General features: G+C 40.5%; 1 protein-coding gene across 5 annotated transcripts in view; it reads right to left on the reverse strand.

Annotated features, from left to right (window-relative positions):
- The window catches only part of SPECC1 (sperm antigen with calponin homology and coiled-coil domains 1), a 340,972-nt gene that overhangs the window by 82,531 nt on the left and 237,415 nt on the right, over nt 1–21,026 (reverse strand). For all 5 annotated transcript variants that reach the window (XM_060203154.1, XM_007526170.3, XM_060203153.1 and 2 more), the window contains one exon: nt 20,229–20,331. In XM_060203154.1, coding sequence (XP_060059137.1) covers nt 20,229–20,331 — 103 coding nt within the window. The remainder of the gene's footprint in view (nt 1–20,228; nt 20,332–21,026) is intronic.

Genomic DNA, 21,026 nt, shown 5'->3' on the forward strand with positions numbered 1-21,026 from the left:
ACAGGAAAGTTATCAGGGGAGGTTATGGGATATGGAGTTGTGGTGGTGGGAATTATACCCCTCTTATCCTATGGTCTTGTCAGTGTTTCCATTTTATAAATAATTTTTTTAAAAAAAGAGTCTCCAGAATTTCATAGAGCAATATGACTTTCATCTGTATTTTACAGTGCTCGTGCACTGGAAATGAAATATTTTTAGCAAGGATATTTTGAAAAAGAAAATGGAACTTTTGTAGTTCTGGATGTGCTTGCTAAAAATATGTCAGAGTGAAACAACTTGTTCTAGGAATTTTATCCAAGACCAACTTGAATTCATATGAAGTCATCTTCAGCAATACCCCTAGCTCCTCACTCCCCACAAAACATGAGTTTGCCTCTGGGATTGCATACTCCTGTGGCTAGCCCACTTCTCCTCTTCCTCCTCCTTCTTTTCCTCTTCTCCTTCTCCCCGCCACCCATGATAATTTTATGAATAAGAGAACAGGAAAATGTGTTCAGCAGAGTCACTCGAAGCTGTCATTATCTAAACAGACTGGTATGCCGTTCCAGGGGATGAAGGGAGAGCCATGATGAGTGCCAAGGCCTGACCTTCCATGATGGCAGGATAATGGCTTTTGGCCTTGGCTGCAGTGCCAGCTGCTGGTGTATTTCATCTGCGGACTGGTCACCTTATTTACTCACAGATGAGTAAGCCACAGGCAGAAGAGGGGACACAGGCACTCTAAACCCATTGGGGTCCATAGGAGGAACCAGAGAGATAGCTCACTAGGTAGAGTATGTGCTTTGCCATTTGTGAGATACCCTGCCCCCCAACAATCTCTCTCTCTCTCTCTCTGGGTAGAAGCACCAAAAGGAAACAAGCAGATTCTGAAGCTGATAGGGCAATTTTGTCACATTTTCTACTGTGCTTAAAAACAAAGTAACTGGGGCTGGGTGGTGGCACACCTGGTCAAGTGCATGTATTACCATGCATAAGAACCCAGGTTCAAGCCCCGGCTCCCACTTGCAGGTGGAAAAGCTTCATGAGTAGTGAAACCATGCTGCAGGTGTCTCTCTTGCTTTCTATATCTCCTTCTTCTCAATATCTCTCTGTTCTATCAAATAAATAAAGTTTAAATAAAAAAAAAGTAACCATCAGACACTTAACAGATTACTGTACCATGCATGGCTTCATAAATGTTAGCTATTGTTGCCATCAATATTTTACATTTACAGTTATTATTACATCTTGACAGTCTTCATTTCTGTTGTACTTGTTGATTTTCTAGAATTTTCAAGGTGACTTGCAAACAGTTATTTTTCCTCTCTAGTATTTATACCTCTAATGCATTTTTTGACTGCATTTTAGAAAGTCTAGAAAATGCTGACTTAATGCTACCAGTGGTAGTTGTTCTTACCTTGTTTTCCATTCATTTTCTTAAATGTGACTTTTGTTTCCTAAAATAATACTCTATCAAGCTAGCTACTATTTTTGAGTTTACTGAGAGTTTTTTAAAAAGATATTTATCTACTGGGAGTCGGGTGGTAGTGTAGTGGGTTACGTGGAGGTGGTGCAAAGCGCAAGGACCGGCGGTGTAAGGACCCAGGTTTGAGCCCCCAGCACCTGCAGGGTAGGCCCTTCACAAACGCTGAAGCAGGTCTGCAGGTGTCTATCTTTCTCTCCCCCTCTCTGTCTTTCCCTCCTCTCTACATTTCGCTCTGTCCTATCCAATAATGACGACATCAGTAACAACAATAAAACAACAAGGGCAACAAAAGGGAATAAATAAATAAATTATAAAAGGGAATAAATAAATAAATTACAAAAGGGAATAAATTACAAAAAGGAATAAATAAACATTTATTTATTCCCTTTTGCTGCCCTTGTTTTATTGTTGTTCTTAAGGATCCCGGTTCGAGCCCTGGCTCCCCATTTGCAGGGAGGTTGCTTCACAAACGGTGAATTAGGTCTGCAGGTGTCTTACCTTTCTCTCCCCCTCTCTGTCTTCCCCTCCTCTCTCCATTTCTTTCCGTCCTATCCAACAACAACATCAACAACAACAATAATAACTACAGCAATACAACTGTAGCCGGTCCTTGAACTTCGCACCACTTGCAATTAACCTGCTGCGCTACTGCCCAACCCCTGAGTTTACCACATTTCTTTTTGACATTTGCTGAGCAACCCACAAGATGTTTTCCCCTTTTAGCCCATTTATATAATTGGCACAAACATATCATTACATTATGTAATTGATCTTTCTAGTGAGGAAAACAGTCTTACATTCCTGGAGGTGAAATTTCAACTTGGTCATGGTAAATAATAGATATATTATTACTGTGTTTGTGTGTTATTAATTGATTTGGTTAGTTTCTCATGTGAAGCAGTTTCTCTTTAATGCTCTATTATTAAGACATTTGGCTTCGTTTGGGTTGGTTTAGGTGTGAAGGAAGTTTTGTGTTAACATGACATTGCTTTTGTGATAATGTCTGTCAGCACAGAAACCCTGTGACATGCATGCACAGTCAGGTAATTATCCAATGTGGGTGGTGACAGAATTGTTTCTGAACCAGAAGGTAAGATTGTGGGTAGCCCTAGAGGTGAAGCCCATGGATGGTAAAAACAGTTCTGTAGTGTCTCTTCTCTTATTTTGTCTCTCCTTTTCCTCTTTTCTAAGAAGTAACAGATAAAAAAAAGATTCATTTTATATGGTATCAAGCTTGGACAAGGCTGTGAGTTCATTTCCCAGAGACTGCACTAAACATACACACAGAAGTGAAAGGTTCGTGATACAGATCTATCCAACATATTATTGTCCTTCTGACATAAAATTATAGTTTTCTAAAATCGTATTGATCTTATTGAGTAGAAGCTAGAAATACTCTCACTTAAAGGTGTCAGTTTTGAGGCTTGGGAGATGGCTCAGTTGGTTTATGTGACACTACCATCAAGCTATCACTCCAGCTCAAGGTTTTTTTTTTTTTTTTTTTAAATGTTTATCATTCTTTACTTCTTTGAGAAGAGAGTAGGGAGAGAGAGAGGGGGGTGAGATACTGCGGCACCCCTTTAAGTCCATGAAGGTGAACATCTGGAGGATGCTAATTTAGAGGGCCTCAAAGGAACTTTATGCAGTTCTGCTGAGTTTACAGTTTTCAGTCGTTCTTCATTACTGTTTATGTATACTTTTTTGTTTTTTTTTTAAGATAGAGATGTAGAGGTAGAAATAGAAGCAGAGAGAGATTGACCACAGTACCAAAACTTCCTTCAGTGCAGTTTGAACCTGGGTCATGCACATGGCAAAACGGTATACTATTTGAACTATTTTGCCAGCCCTTAGCTATACTTCTTTAAAGTATTTGTTTTATTATTTATTATTTATTTATTTATTTATTTATTTTATTTTATTTATTTATTCCCTTTTGTTGCCCTTGTTGTTTTATTGTTGTAGTTATTATTGTTGTTGTCGTCGTTGTTGGATAGGACAGAGAGAAATGGAGAGAGGAGGGGAAGACAGAGAGGAGAGAAAGATAGACACCTGCAGACCTGCTTCACCGCCTGTGAAGCGACTCCCCTGCAGGTGGGGAGCCGGGGTTCGAACCAGGATCCTTATGCCGGTCCTTGTGCTTTGCGCCACCTGCGCTTAACCCGCTGCGCTACAGCCCGACTCCCCCCCTTTTTTTTTTGATAGAGGGTGAGAGACGGGGGTGGGAAGGGAGAAACACCTGTGGCACTGCTCCACCATGCATGAAGTTTCCTCTTGCAGGTGGGAATGAGAACCTGGGTCCTCACATATGGCAGCATGTGAGCTCTACAGCGTTTGCCATCCCACTCCAAGCACTCCATCTTAGTCAATTGTTTTTTTGCTCTCAACATTTAATAGTCATATACATATGACTATTATATATGAATTTAACTATACATATTTCTTATTATTTTTTTAAATTTATTTCTTTATTGGGGAATTAATGTTTTACATTCAACAGTAAATACAATAGTTTGTACATGCATAACATTCCCCAGTTTCCCATTTAACAATACAACCCCCACTATGTCATTTATCATCCTTCATGGAATATTTCTTATTTTTAACTGGGAGAATTAATGGTTTACAGTAAATAATTTTTAATACATGTGTAAAAAAATTATCAATTTTCTGCAAAACATTCCCACCCACCCCCAAGTCCTTTATTTTGGTGCAATACTTTCTAGTCATTTCTAAGTGCATGTTTCAGTACTACTAAGCCCATTCATATTGTTGTGCCACCATGCCCCATGTCCATTGTTATAACATGTCCATTTTCCCACCCTGAAAAATTTTTTTTACATATATATAAACCAGAGATGAGAAATGCTTTGGTAAAAGAGAAAGAGAGAACCAAATTGTTAATAAAGAGTACTTTGAGGGTGAAATTGAGTCATAGGGTAGTGGGATCAGAGTTACTTCACAGTGAAATGTCTGACTTAACCCCATGAATTAGGATCCACTTTGTAAATTGAAAAAAAGAAGGAATGAACCAAGTAAGTTTATTTCTAATAATAAAAGGAAAAAGTTCTTTAAAATATTCAGAAAACACACAAAAAAGAATTGACTATAATTTTTTATATGAACTTGAACCTTTAAGCAATAGAAACAAACTGAAACCCAATTTAAGAAAAGAGGGAATCTGTCCTAAAGATATTAATGTTTCCCAGAGCACAGACTGAGCACAAGAAGGCTGCTCAGTCTCCAGACCCTTCTGGTTCCCAGGGACCAGATGGGGTCATGCCCCTCTGTGGCACTCTCTGGTCATGTCCCTATATGGTTTATTTTCCACCTCTGTAGAACTCACCTCCACTTACCTAGAAGAAAATGGGGCTGGGTTAGGGTCCCCAAGACCACCCTCACCCTGACTCAGTGCTGTTATCAGGTGCTCAGCTCTCAGTGACCCCCAGATACGCTAGTGAAGAAAGACAAAATGGGCAGCAGAGGGAGGGAAAAAGCATACAAGGCCAAATTTGGAAAACACTAGGCACAACTCCCCCATGAATCCACTCCTGTGACAAGGGATGATATTCCCTCTCTCATGGCAAGGGCTGATATCCAGGGATGCTCACCAGAGACTCTGTGCACAGGGCTTTTCTGGGGGTGCTCACGTAGGCACCTCTGCCTGGCATCTACACAGACCTCAATTTCCTGGAAAGAAAGCAGGTGTCTGGGGCTGGGTGGTGGTGAACATGTTACAATGCACAAGGACCCAGGTTTGAGTCCCTGTTCCCCGCTTGCAGAGGGAAAGTTTTGCAAGTGGTGAAGCAGTGCTGCACATGCCTCTCTGTCTCTCTTCCTCTCTATCCCCCACTTCCATCTTGATTTCTGGCTGTCTCTGTCCAATAAATAAATAAAGATAATAAAAAATTAAAAAAGAAATATTTTAAAATAAAATAAAATAAAAAAGAAAGCAGGTGTATGACATAAACCATGGTGTTTGTACCTATGGACTAGGCATCAGACTCTCCTAGCAGGTCTGGGGGTGCTGAGAATCCCCCCACACCTGCTTGGAATGCCAGTTACCAGATGCCAGTTGGGGCTAACCTTGCATGTAACCTCAGTAAGGACAGTCACTGCAGCCCTGTGACTCTTTTGTGAAAGGGCAAAAAGGTGAGTGCCAACAGTACCAGAGTTCTATATCTAAGAGTCACCTCTCTATGGGTAATACTTCCAGAATTCCTGGGAAGCAGCTGATGGCCCAACTAAGACTGGGCATACTCCCTTGGACTGGTCAGCAGAGATGATGTTGGACTTCTATGGCTGTGAACACAGGACAAGCATCTCCTCGTCTTGTATTCCAAGAACCTTGCTAGATCTATCACATCTTTGGATGTTTTTGCACAGAAAACCCTTTGCATTTCTCTGAGTCTTGTATACTTACACACAACTGAGAGTTTGAATAAAGGTTTGAACCAGGGTGGCTCCTAAGATAATGCCAACTGGTACAGGAATTGTCAAAAGTTGGCTTGGGAAACAGTCTTTATTTTCCAAACAAATCTACTGTTACCTCAGGTTGTGGGGCAATGCCTAGTGCCACTTGACATGTCTTTACAAACCACTATGTTTTGTAAGTACAGAAGCAGATACTGGGCACAAGGGACCATGACAGAGGAGAGGCCAGTAATGACAGTGCTTTGTAACTGGCACTCTGTCTTTATAATGCAATCAGGATAAATGCCACCACTTTAATAGCAGCAAACAGATCAAAGCCTTTCATGTTCTTTGAACTGTGCCTGCAGCCTTCAGGATGCCTGTATCAAAAATGAAAGCAATGAAATATAACTCTGAATGGCCTGACATGTCATCAGCTGTCTGTGACTGGATGAGCACACATCCACATGTATAGGAATTAAGAGACAGACAGACAGACACTGCCAGTAGTCTGGCCGCTCCTTTCAGATGTAAAAGGAGGTTCATTTCTGGACATCACAAAGGTTGCTTTTTTTTTCTTTCTCTAAGAAAGAAAAATGTATAGCTCCTCACTAGCAGTTAAAAACAGGCTCAAAGATGTTATTTGTTGTTGGGCAGCTCCCCTGCTCCACTGCTGATACTATGGCCTATTTACATAATCATTGTTTTGCCTGAAATATCCCCACCTCTGATCTATCTTCTTTCCACCCTGCCTGCAGGATACATTAATGCCGCCAGTTAAAACCCTAGCAACCGTTGCTATGGAAGCTTTCTACCTTCCTGCTCTTTCCTTTTCTCCACCCCCTTTCCTAGCCATTTCCTTGTCCGACTTGCCACTTCCGGTTCTAAATATATAAAAGCGTTGTCTCTGATCAATATAGACATATTGCGTTCCGCTTGGCCACGAGTTCCTGGTCTCTCTCCTGCGTCGCTGAGTAAGCAGCAGCCCAGGTTGGCTCCAGTCGAGTTCTCTCCAACCCAGAGAGCACTTGTCTGGGAAGAAACACCCTCACGCTAGCCCGGAAATTTGTATCTACCTGTGAGTCTTACCAAACAAATCCAGAAACTGAGCAAATCTGGATAAATTTTAAGTCTCAAGCTGTCTCAACACTAGTTTCTTTTCCTTTTCTCTTTCTCCTTCTTCCTTCCTTTCTTTTTTAACTTAGGTGGGCCCTTGCACTTGTGTGATTTCACCAATCCAGGGGGCTTTTTTCACTCAGATACAGAGGGAAGAAGAGATGAGAAGGGATGATGTAGAAAGGATTTGGGGACAATTCAGCTGTCTTGCTAATTATCTTTACTGAGTTGATGTTACTAAAGGCAAACTGAGGAAGAGAAGAACAATGACCAGAAAGGGCAAAGGTCTCATTTGTGTTCTAGCCTGCGGGTTTATGTTACTCATCAGAGTTTCCAGAGAAGTGGAGGGCTCATGAGTTACTCATCTGGGGACCTCAATATACTCACCTAAGTGGTGAATGCACTCAAGGTACTTGAGAGAGATGGCCCTCTGCTCTCACAGGACATATATGTGATGTAGGTTATTCTTTTTCTCTAGGACCATTATGTCTAGCCTTGTGGACAGTTTGGTTTTTTTTTAAATTATATTTATTTATTTTCCCTTTTGTTGCCCTTATTTTTTATTGTTGTTGTAGTTATTGATGTCATCATTGTTAGATAGGACAGAGAGAAATGGAGAGAGGAGGGGCAGACAGAGAAGGGGAGAGAAAGATACCTGAAGACCTGCTTCACTGCCTGTGAAGCCACTCCCCTGCAGGTGGGGAGCTGGGGGCTCAAACCAGGATCCTTAACCAGCCCCTGAGCTTTGCGTCACATGTGCTTAACCCGCTGCGCTACTGCCCGACTCCTGACAGTTTGGTTTTATAAGGGGTGCCTCTTCTAAACCTTAATCCCAGTTGGAATCAAATCTTTTATGGGATGGGGGGAGAGATCTAGTGATCACTACCCTCTGCTAAGAGAAGACCATTCTGCAGTAGGCTTTCACCACTGTGTTTATTTCATTTAACACAGTCACTTCTGCTTCTATTCATTTTATGCCAGATGTTTTAATATCTTTTAAAGTAGAATTCTTCTTTTAAATATTTTATTATTTATTTATTGGATAGAGACAAAGAAATTGAGAGAAAGGGGAGACAGAGGGAGAGAGACAGAAACACCTGTAGCACTGCTTCATGGCACATGAAGCTTTCCCCCTGCAGGTAGGAACTGGGGATTGTACCCAGGTCTTTGTGCACTGCAACACGTGTGCTCAACTGGGTGAGCCACCACACAGTCCCCTTAAGTAGAATTCTGTCACCTTTCTTTTCTTTCCCTTTTCTTTCGTTTCCTTTCCTTTTCTCCTCTCTCTCTTTTTCTATAGGGTGAGAGACACACACAGAGAGGGGGGAGAAAGATAGAGAGGAGAGACACTATAGCACTGCTCCACCACTTGTGAAGCTTCCCCCTGAAGGGGGAGACTGGTGGCTTGAACATGGATCCTCTCACATGATGATGCTTGCACAGCTCCAACTGGCCCTATGATATGTTTCTTTTCTTTTTTTTTTCTTCCAGGGTTATTGCTGGGGCTCAGTGCTTGCACTATGAAGCTACTGCTCTTGGAGGCTATTTTTTTCCTTTTGTTGCTCTTGTTGTTTATTTTTGTGATTATTATTATTGTTGTTATTGCTGTCATTGTTGTTGGATAGGACAGAGAGAAATGGAGAGAGAAGGGGAAGACAGAGAGGGGGAGAGAAAGATAGACACTTGCAGACCTACTTCACTGCCTGTGAAGCGACACCCTTGGAGGTGGGGGGCCAGGGACTCAAACTGGGTTCCTTATACTGGTCCATGCATTTTGCGCCATGTGTGCTTAACCCACTGCACTACTACCCAATACATGATTATGTTTCTTTTTTTAAATTTCTTTATTGGGGAATTAGTGTTTTACATTCAACAGTAAATACAATAGTTTGTACATGCATAACATTCCCCAGTTTCCCATATAACAATACAACCCCCACTAGGTCCTCTGCCATCCTTCTTGGACCTATATTCACCCCACCCCAGAGACTTTTACTTTAGTGCAATACGCCAATTCCATTTCAGGTTCTACTTGTGGTTTTTTTTTTTTTCTGATCTTGTTTTTCAACTTCTGCCTGAGAGTGAGATCATCCCATATTCATCCTTCTGTTTCTGACTTATTTCACTCAACATGATTTTTTCAAGGTCCATCCAAGATCCGTTGAAAACGGTGAAGTCACCATTTTTTACAGCTGAGTAGTATTCCATTGTGTATATATACCATGGCTTGCTCAGCCACTCATCTGTTGTTGGACACCTGGGTTGCTTCCAGGTTCTGGCTATTACAAATTGTGCTGCTAAGAACATAAGTATACACAGATCTTTTTGGATGGATGTGGTGGGTTCCTTAGGATATATCCCCAGGAGAGGAATTGCAAAATCATACGGTAGGTCCATTTCTAGTCTTCTGAGAGTTCTCCAGACTATTCGCAGAGGTTGGAACAATTGACATTCCCACCAGCAGTGTAGGAGGGTTCCTTTGACTCCACACCCTCTCCAGCATTTGCCGCTGTTACCTTTTCTGATGTATGACATTCTCACAGGAGTGAAGTGGTATCACATTGTTGTTTTTATTTGCATTTCTCTGACAATCAGAGACTTGGAGCATTTTTTCATGTGTTTCTTGGCCTTTTGGATCTCTTCTGTGGTGAATATTCTGTCCATGTCATTCCCCCATTTTTGGATGGGGTTATTTGTTGTCTTGTTGTTGAGTTTTGTCAAGCTCTTTATATATGTTGGTTATTAAACTCTTGTCTGATATATGGCATGTAAAAATCTTCTCCCATTCTATGAGGAGTCTCTTGGTTTGGGTAGTGGTTTCTTTTGCTGTGCAGAAGCTTTTTAATTTGATGTAGAGCCATAGGTTTATACTTGCCTTACTCTTCTTTGTAATTGGATTAGTTTCATTGAAGATTTCTTTAAAATTCATGCAGAAAAGAGTTCTGCCAATATTTTCCTCCAAGTATCTGATAGTTTCAGGTCTAACATGCAAGTCCTTGATCCACTTGGAATTTACTTTTGTATTTGGTGAAATACAGTGGTTCAGTATCATTCATCTGCAAGTTTCAACCCATTGTTTCCAACACCATTTGTTGAAGAGACTCTGCTTTCCCCATTTAATAGTCTGGGCCCCTTTGTCAAAGATTAGATGTCCATAGGTGTGGGAGCTTACTTCTGGGCTCTCAGTTCTATTCCACTGGTCAGTGTGTCTATTCATGTTCCAGTACCAATCAGTTTTGATGACAATGGCCCTATAATACAATTTGAGATCTGGGAGTGTGATGTCTCTGGTTCTGTTCTTTTTTCTCAAGATTGTTTTGGCAATTCTAAGTCTTTTCTGGTTCCAGATAAACATTTGTAGCATTTGTTCTATTCTCCTAAAAATATGTTTGGGATCCTGATGGGGATAGCATTAAATTTGTATATGGCTCTGGGTAGTATATTCATTTTGATGATGTTAATTCTTCCAACCCATGAACATGGAATATCTTTCCACTTCTTTGGTTAGGTTTATTCCTAGATATTTTATTGTTTTTGTTGCTATAGTAAAAGGAATTGATTTCTGGATTTCAATTTCTTCTAACTTAGAAATGCCACTGACTTTTGAATGTTAATTTTGTAGTCTGACACCTTACTGTATTGCCTGATGATTTCCAAAAGCTTCTTGCGGGATTCCTTAGGTTTTTCTGTGTATACTAGCATGTCATCTGCAAATAAGGAGAGTTTGACTTCTACTCTTCCAATCTGTATCCCTTTAATTCCTTGCTCCTGCCTGATTGCTATGGCAAGAACTTCCAACACTGTTGAATAGTAAGGGTGATAGTTGGCAGCCCTGTCTAGTACCTGATCTGAGTGCAAATGCTTCCAGTTTTTCACCATGGAGTATGATGTTGACTGTAGGTTTGCTATATATAGACTCCACAATCTTGAGGAATTTCCCTTCTATTCCCATTTTTTGTAGTGTTTTGATCATAAAGGGATGTTGTATTTTGTCAAAGGCTTTCTCTGCATCTATTGATATGACCATGTGGTTTTTGGTCTTGCTTTTGTTGATGTGGTGGATCACATTGATTGATTTATGTATATTAAACCAACCTTGCATGCCTGGGATAAACCCCACTTTGTCATGATGAACAATCTTTTTAATATACTGCTGTATCCGGTTGGCTAGAATTTTGTTCAGAATTTTTGCATCTATGTTCATCAGAGATATTGGTCTGTAGTTTTCTTTTTTGGTTGTGTCCCTGTCTGCTTTTGGTATCAGAGTGATGTTGGCTTCATAGAAGCTGGCAAGGAGTACTCCAGTGTCTTCAATCTTCTGGAAGACTTTTAAAAGTAGAGGTATTAGTTCTTCTCTGGAGGTTTTGTAGAATTCATTTGTAAAACTATCTGGTCGAGGACTTTTATTTTTGGGAAGATCTTTGATAACTGTTTCAATTTCATTAGCTGTGATGGGCCTTTTCATGTTATCTACTCCCTCTTTACTTAGTTTTGGAAGTTGGTAGGTATCTAGGAAATCGTCCATTTCTTCTAGGTTCTCTAGCTTGGTGGCATACAGTTGTTCATAGAAGCCTTGCGTAATATGTTGAATTTCTGTGGTGTCTGCTGTGATATCTCCTCTTTCATTCAGTATCTGATTTATTTGGATCTTCTCCCTTTTTTGTTTTGTGAGTCTGGCTAAAGGTTTGTCAATTTTGTTCACTCTTTCAAAGAACCAACATTTACTTTAGTTGATCTTTTGTATGGTTTTCTTATTCTCAATGTTATTTATTTCTGCCCTAACTTTAGTGATTTCTGTGCTTCTGGTTGCTTATGGTTCCTTTGTTCTTCTCTAGGTCTTTAAGATGTGCAATCAGGCTGTTTATTTGTGCTTTTTCTTGTTTCCTAATGTGTGCTTGTATAGCTACGAACTTACCTCTCAACACTGCCTTAGCTGTGTCCCAAATATTTTGATAGCTTGTGTCTTCATTTTCATTGAACTCTCAAAACATTTTGATTTCTTCCTTTATTTCCTCTTTGACCAAGAAGTTGTTAAAAAGTGTACTGTTGAACTTCCACATTTTCGGACTATTACTAACCTTTTGTTGATTGTTAAGTGTTAGTTTCATTCCACTGTGGTCTGAGAAGATGCTTGGGATGATTTCAATGCTCTTGAGTTTGCTGATGCTGTCTTTGTGACCCAACATATATGGTCTATCCTTGAGAATGACCCATGTGGATTTGAGTAAAATGTGTATTCCAGTTTCTTGGGATGAATGACTCTGAAAATGTCCAATAGTTCTAGTTTATCTATCTCTTCATTAGCTCCCTTATGTCTTTGTTGATTTTCTGCCTGGATGATCTTTCAAGTTGAGAGAGTGGGGTGTTGAAGTCCCCTACTATGACTGTGTTGCTGTTAATATATTGCTGTAGCTCTTTCAGTAGACGTTTGATGTATTTAGATGGCTTCTCATTGGGTGCATAGATGTTAACGATTGTTAAGTCCTCTTGATTGACTGATCCTCTGAGCATTAAGTAGTGTCCATTCCTATCTTTTTAAATCTTATTTATTTTAAAGTCTATCATGTCAGATATGAGAATAGCTGCTCCTTCCCTTTTTTGTGGGCCATTGGCTTGTATGATAGTTTTCCATCCTTTCACTTTAAGTCTGTGATTGTCTTGTTGAGTTAAGTGGGTTTCCTGTAGATAGCATATCGTTGGGTTGTATTTTCTGATCCATCTTCTTACTCTGTGCCTTTTAATAGGTGAATTCAGGCCATTGGCATTTATTGATATCAAAGATTGAAGATATTTTAATGACATTCTTGTAGAGTTTGAGAGTGTTCTGATATATGACCTATTTATGGTGGTCTGACTATTTATAGAAGACCTTTCAGAACTTCTTTCAGGGCAGGCTTGGTGATAGTTGATTCCTTCAACTGCTGCTTTTCTGAGAAGGTTTTGATGCTTCCATCTAGTCTGAATGACAGTCTAGCAGGATATAGTATTCTTGGTTGAAAGCCTTTCTCATTGAGCACTCGATAGATATCTTGCCATTCTTTTCTGGCCTGTAGTGTTTGTGTGGAGAAGTCTGCTGCTAATTTTATGGGTTTTCCTCTGTAGGTGACTCTTTGTTTTTCTCTTGAAGCCTTCAGGATCCTTTCTTTATCCTTATTCCTTTCCATTCTAAGTATGATGTGTCTTGGTGTCTTTAAGTCTGGGTTAATTCTGTTTGGGACCCTCTGGGCTTCTTGAATCTTTATGTCTTTCATGTTGTCTTGACTAGAGAAGTTTTTGCTATTATGGCCGGAAGAATGCTTTCTTCCTCTCCCTCTCTTTCTTCCTCTGGTATGCCAATAATGCGTATATTGTTACTTTTGAAGTCATCCCATAGGTCTGTTGTTGTTTTCAGTATCTCTTAATCTCTTTTTGATATCTCTTACTTCTTTTTTAGTTGTCTCTAATTCATCCTCGATCTTGCTAACTCTGTCTTCAGCCTCATTGATTCTATTCTCTCTGCCCTCTACTGTTTTCTGGAGCTCATCTATTTTGTTACCCTGTTCTGATACTGTTTTGGTTTGTTCAGCTTGTTGTGTTCTTAGCTCTGCTATTTCAGCTTTCAGCTCTCTAATAACCTTGAGATAATTAGTGTTTTCTTCCAGAGTCTCATTTGTTGTTCCTGTATTTCTGATTACAATTCTTTCAAACTCTTTACTCACTCCTGTGATTATTTCCTTAGCTAGTGTTTGGATGTTGAACTTGTTATTTTGTGCTTCACCCTTTGGGGGGCTTTTAGCTGGACTCTTGTCCTGGTTTGTTTTTCCATCATTTCTTCTTGTTGGTTTAACCATTTTATATATTATGTTATGAATTCCCTCTCTTAGTACTTTTCAAATTACTGATCACTATTTCCTGGATTGACTTGTGTCTAAGTAAGGTAATTAAAGGGTTCACAGTGATGGAAGTTAATAGTTGTTTAATAGTATTTTAATCCCTGAGTTGAAGTTCAGTGGTTTAAAAGCCTCTTTTTCTTTTTCTTCTCTGTAGGCTATGGGAGCCTGATGGCTTTTAAACCACAAGTAGGCTTCTTAGCTTAATCACTGACTCCTGACCAAGAGATAAAGCAGGGTGTGTCAGAGACACTCTAGTGGTTATGCAAAGAGACTTTTACACCGCTATGCCACTGAGGTATAAGTCTTCTCCTGAGTTTCCTGGTTAGATCTCTGTCCCCTGGTGTCCCTCCCTGCCGCTGCTCTAGACTCTGAGAGTAGTAGCAATGGAGACCCAGAGTTGCACTTGATGAGTCTCCGGGGAGTCTTCTCTTCCCCTCAGCTGTCCCCTTGTTGGTGGAACAGACTGGAGGTGGTGTCTCTACTGACAAACTGCCAGACTGTTATCAGCCACTTAATCTCTCCCTAGGCTCCTCTCTGTCACCAGCCACAGGTGTTTGCACTCACCAGTGACCTGGTGGGTTCCTGTAATCGTTCCAGTCCTGTCTTGTTTTGGTCCCAGGTGGTCTCCTTTGGTATTCCTAGTTGATCTAGGAGAGGACAGGAGAGGAGAGAAAAAGATCTGCTCCCCCAATTATGTTTCTTTCTAAAAGTATTTGTTAGCTTATTTATTTGAAAATAAGCCAAATAATACTAATACTCTGGCACAGCTGATGCCACATGCAAGTCTGATGCTCTACCCATAAGATTATAAGATTTTTTTTTTTTTTTTGTTACCAGGGTTATTGCTGGGGGTTTGGTGTCTGCACTATGAATCCACTACTCCAAGTGGTCATTTTTTCCTTCTTTCTTTTTTATTTGACAGGACAGAGAGAACTTGAGAGGGAAGGGGGCAAGTTTTGGAGAGAGAAAGAGAGACACGTGTAGCACTGTGCTTCACTGCTCATGAAGCTTTCCCCCTGCAGGTGGGGACTGGGCGTTTGGACTCAGATCTCTGCACATGGTAATGTGTGCCCTCAACTAGGTGTGCCACCACCTGCCCTAAGATCATCTTTTTAATTGCAGAGCAACACCCCACTGAATACATATCCCACAACTTCTTTATCTAGATTATGTGTCAATGAGCACTACATATTTTGGCTATTATGAATAGTGTAGCTATGAACATGGGGGTGCATGGATTTTTGTGAAATAGCAAAAATCATCACTTATAAAGGGAGCAAGTGTTAAGTCTCCTGGACACTCTCCCTTTTGTCATATGTATAGAAGAGTTTATACAAAGGTAATAGGGATAATTCTTAGAATTATGCCTCTTTCAAACACTCACTGATAATCACAGTAAGATATTATCACTCAATGTAGACATGAAAAGCAGGTAAGAAAAGGAGATGAGTGGTTTGCTGGGTCAGGCTTAGGAAAATGGGCACCAAGCCTGAGCTGATAGTAATTCCCTGGGCCTCCCTCAAGTCTTACTAGCCCTGAGGGGAGACCTGTGGGGGAAGTGAGAAGAGTAGTGTCAGCAAGAGTCTCTCACACACTCTGCAAGAGTGCACACACTGGTTCTCCTTCCTGGCCGCAGTCAGGACACTAGGAAGTTAACCCTAGGCTAATGATTCAGCAGCTTCATGATGGAGTGGCCATCTTGTGCTTTCTCAGTTCCACCAACAAAGCTGCTAATGTCATGATTTCTCATTCTAGCTTCTGAGCCTTGTGTGTGATGTGAGATAAATCTTGATGAAAACACAAAATTCTCATTGTCTTCATTTTTTTAAAATCATTTTCTTCAGGAGAGATGAGCCCATTGCTCAGATCTGCTCAAATATCACTTCCCCAGCCTCCCCACCCCTCCTTTTTTTTCTTTTTAGGTAGGCAGACAGAGCCACCGAGACCATAGCACAGAAGTTTCCTCCAATCACTTGGGTCCAGGTTCAAATCCGAGTCACACACATGGCAAAGCAGCACACTACCCATGTGAGCTATTTACCCCCCCACCTTTGTTTTAGAATTGTATCCATATACCCAGCCATTCTATTCTTCTTCCTAGCTTTATTTTTCTCTACTGTACAGAGCACCTTCTAGTTAAGAGTCTCATGTTCTACCGACTGAGCTAGCCGGCTAGAGACCACAGCACCTTCTAGGATAGTACATGTCTTACTTTTTTATTTTAATCAAGTGTGACTCCCCATGGGAATGTACATTCCAAGTAAGCAGAGATCTCTGCCTGCTTCATTCCCAGTGAGTTCTCAGCACATAAAATGATACCTGTCCTTGAACAGACCCCTTGATAGAAATTCACTGACTTAAGGGGCTGGAGCTGGCACACCTGGTCGAACACCCATATTACCATGTGCATGGACCCAGGTTTAAGTCCCTGGTCCCCACCTATAGTGGGGAAGTATCACAAGCAGTAAAGCCGTTGTACAGGTTTCTCCCCCCACTTCCCCTTCCCTCTCAGTTTCTATCAAAAATAAATAAATAAATTGTAAAAAATTGATTTTAAAAAGAAATCCACTGAGTTAATATATGGGGCGTTTTAACATAACCTATTATGCTAGATCTTAGTGGGGTGAAATTTATTTCCAGTTAAAATGAAGATGCCAAGTGGTTTTCAACAGACCATCAACCATTTACTTATTTTTTTAATTTATTTTTATTTTTTTTTAATATTTTATTTTATTTATTTATTCCCTTTTGTTGTCCTTGTTGTTTTAATGTTGTAGTTATTATTGTTGTTGTCGTCGTTGTTGGATAGGACAGAGAGAAACGGAGAGAGGAGGGGAAGACGGGGAGAAAAAGATAGACACCTGCAGACCTGCTTCACCGCCTGTGAAGCGAACTCCCCTGCAGGTGGGGAGCCGGGGTTCAAACCGGGATCCTTATGCCTGTCCTTGTGCTTTGCGCCACCTGCGCTTAACCCGCTGAGCTACAGCCCGACTCCCAACCATTTACTTTTTTTCACAATTTTTTTCTGGCTCCCAAAGTCAGTGAGAACTAGCTTTAGAAGGTTTCTGAGGCATCTCAGACAAACAGGTCCAGATAGGGAATGTCTTATGAAGAGTCAATAAATCAGATACAACAATGTGTTTTCTTCCAGTGGAGGTTTAACAATAAATAAGAAATAACTCTTGAGGCAAAATGAGCTTTGGTTTTCATCAAAAGTGAAATACTCTGAAAATGAGTTCAAGATGTTTATAAAACAAAGAAAAAGTCACTGCAGCAGGAAATAGCCTCACTTTAATGACTGGAAACCCTGTGTCATTCCTCCCAGCAACTTAATTACAACAATACATGTGAAAGGATGAATCCTCCTAGAAATTCTAGTTGTCTTTTTATATTCATCGAGGACTTCCTTTAAGCCATTTATCTGAGGCAGAGAAATGACAGTGCAGTTGAACACTCATGGCTCAGCTACAGCTGGGGCCTGGTTCCTGGGTGAGCACTGTTGTTGTCACCAAGATTAGCGTGGGAGCTCAGTGCCTGCTCAACTCCACCACTCCTGGTGGCCTTACTTATTCTTCTGATAGTGCATGAGAGACTGAGAGATATAGACAGAGACAGAGAGGAGAGACACCAGCAACACTGCTCCACTGCTCATGAAGCTTGAACCTGGGTCCTCAAACACTGTAACATGTGTGCCACCACCTGGCCCCTGAATATTCCTTATTACCATTCCTATTTCCTTTACCCCAAAACCTACTATGATCAGTCATCTCTCCCTGACTTCTTGCTCTTACCCAGCTTCCTGATGGGTGGCATTACTAATATACCTGGTTTTGTGACTGAGTGTCATTATGGGATGCTCCCCACCCTACTGATGGCAAAGAGCTGAGTACATGGAATAGATAAGAGAGGCAACGGTCAGAAGTGGGCTTGTTAGTGATCAACAATATGACTCTTTTTTTTTTTTTCCTCCACAGAATGAAGAGGGTAATAGGAAGTCAGAGGGGCTGGGTGATGGCACACCTGGTTGAGTGGGCACATTACAGTGCACACAAGAACCTGGGTTCAAAACCTTGCTTCCCATTTGCAGGGGGGCACTATACCACTTGGTGAAGCAGGGCTGCAGTGTCTGTCTGTCTGTTTCTTTCTCCCAACACCCTCTCACATTCCTTTCTGTTCTATTAAGTAAAAAAAAAAAAAAAAAAAAAAAGGAAGATAGACTACATTATCCTCCTAGAAAGTGTTGATGTTTGGGTACTTTACTAGCATAGTTACAAAGAGACTCCCATGACACTGCTTCTCCACTGTCTGGGCTAGCTTCAGGCCTAAGCCCTATTTTCTTGTTCAGTTATGTCTTTCTTTGACCCCATCACACTCAAAAGTTTGAAGTTTCTGGAAAGGAGTATAGGGGTGGCCATATTTTCAGAGGTTTTAGCAAAAGGCACAAAACATTTGGGCCTGAGAGAGAAGAATGAAGGAGAAGCTGGTAGATTTTATAAAACTATTAAATGGGAAATGTGAAAACAAGGACACTTCTAGAAGAAAGCACAGAAATATTTTCATGCCCTTGGAGCTGACAAAGATCTCTTAGCCTGGATCTAAAGCACTGGCCATAAGAAAAAAGACTGATTTGGGGGCCCATCTTGGATATGGAGCTCTGGGGGTGGGAAATGTACCCCTCTTATCCTGTAGTCTTGTCAATATTTCCATTTTATAAATAAAAAAAGATTGATGTATCAGACTTAATTAAAATTAAAACTATGTTCAAAAAAGAGAAAATTCAAGATATCTGCAATACTTCCATTTGACAAAGGACTTGTTTCTGGAATATACAAAGAAGCAATAGAGAAGAAAAGGACAACCCAGTTTTAAAAACAAGCCAACTATTTCTTGGTAATTTACTTAAACTTGTCAAAATGTAAAAATAAAAATAGGCAAAAGAAAGCAGATGTATCCTAAGAGACAACTTGAGCGTCTAGCCAACACCTGAAAAGGTGCTCAGCAAAGGTCAGAAAAACACAGGTCACAACCACAGTGAGTTTCCACTAACGTACTTACCAAAATGCCCAAGAATTAAATGACTGAATGCAAAGTGCCAGTGAGAATGAAGAGAAGTATCTCTCATAAACTTCTGGTGGGAGTAGAGTTATACCAGTACCTCAGATATCTGTTTGGCATTATCAATCATTCCTGAAAAAAAAAGCATTCCCTCTGGGGGCTGGAGAGGTGGGTCCAATGGTAGAACACAGGACTTGCAAGCTTGCATTTTCTTTTTAAAAATTTTATTTGTTTGAGAGGAAAAGAGACACAACAAAGAAGAGAGAAAAAAAGAGACCAGAACATCATCCTTGCATAAGCAGTAATAACAGTCAGATGTAGGATAGGGATAGATCTAGCAAGTGTGAGTACAGGTCTATTTGAGAGTCATGTGTACAAGAAAATATCTGTTTTATTTATAATAGCTCCATACTAAAAATAACGGTTCATCAATGAAAGAACAAATAGATAGTGATAGGAATATGCACTGGACTATATTATAAGATGAAAAAGTGAACAAGCTAAAGCTGTATTTAACAGCATAAATAAAGCTGTTATCACTATGTCCCAAAAGCTGGATACAAATATTACAGAGTTTAAAAGATCTATTTGCTTATTAATGAGAGATAGAGAACATGCCAGAGCATCACTCTCATATATATGCAATGCTGGGGATTGAACTCAGGTTCTCATGCTTCAGAGTCCAATCCCTTACTCACTATACCACCTCTATGAGAGGTTTGGGGGGAATGGCAACAACGTCAACTATGGAAATGTTGTTTTTGGAGGGGAGAAGTGACTGCATGGATCTCATTTTCCAATCACCTATGACATTATGTATCTAATCTACCTTTATCTTTGAATGTGAAACTTCCTAACAGAAAACCTTAAACCTGTACCAGATACTACACTCCCTTGTCCAACCTTCAAGAAAACAAATGCTCCAATAAACAGAAACTCTCAAACCAAATGAAAATAGTTCTGAAAGGAACAGGAAAGCTTTGAAGGCCCACTGTTATGAATTAAGAAAAGGCACCCTCTTTGGGAGGATTAATGTGGCCAAAGTTAATTCCTGGGACTGAAACAGACCCACTAGATGCTCTGGGATTAGGTTCGAAGTTTGTTGGATGGAGTGTGGGGTGGCCTGCAGGTCCCTTTCCCTCTTTGAGTGCTTCTGTGTAGCATACAGAGCAAGACCTACTAAAAGTCCTGCAGAGGAGACTAGAAAGATGCAAAGACATGCCCATCCAAGCATATTCCCAGAAGGCACTCCTGGCATTGGACCACTGCTGCCCTTCACAACATGGAAGCTAGCTCATGTGGCTCCTTACCGCATAGCCTTCTGTCTTCTTCTGGCACCACTTCAGCAGGGCGTTGCGCTTGGAGCCGCCATATTCCCGGGCCAAGGCAGCCAGGGGGTCTCTTCTCTCCACACTGGTCAGAAAGAAAGAGCACATAATCAAGAGGAGACACTACTTTTCAGGGCCTCAAATGGGTAAGAAACAAATACCAAGATCAGAACAGTAGACACCTAGCTGTAGCCACGGGACACCTTTTTCTCTCACTCTGGTGTATTGGGGGTTATTTTATTCACTTACTGCTTTGATTTGTGAATGGGACACATGCCTTTGTTCCTGTGTAGGTTGTAATTGAGTGGAAAGTAAATACTTCATCTTTACAAAGTCTTTCTCAGCACTGTGTACTATGCCACACACATCACATTTCATTTAATATGTACTTAGGTATCTAGGTGGTAAATATATAAAATTGACTACTTTGGGAGTAATGGCTTTTCAACAAATTTTATGCAACTTACCATGTGAGGTTTTTATTTTAAAGGATTTATGTAAGTCTGAATAATTTCAGTTCTTGTTATATTTTTGGGTGTAGCCTATATTTGAACCCAAATAGATGAAGTCATTTCTGTCTCATTTGTGTGCAAGGGTGCTGAATCATCAAAACAAGCATTATAGTGTTATTCTGAAAAGGCTTCTTATTGTTCAAAAACACATACCAAAAGGATATGTATGTTAATGTGCCACTTACACCTTTTGTTGTGAAAGGTTAAATCATTAAAATTAATCTGTGGTTTTTGTCTTTGTATTCATGTCACTGAGACAGAGCTACAA

Source organism: Erinaceus europaeus, chromosome 12, assembly GCF_950295315.1.
Source record: "Erinaceus europaeus chromosome 12, mEriEur2.1, whole genome shotgun sequence".
NCBI classification, from domain to species: Eukaryota; Metazoa; Chordata; class Mammalia; order Eulipotyphla; family Erinaceidae; genus Erinaceus; species Erinaceus europaeus.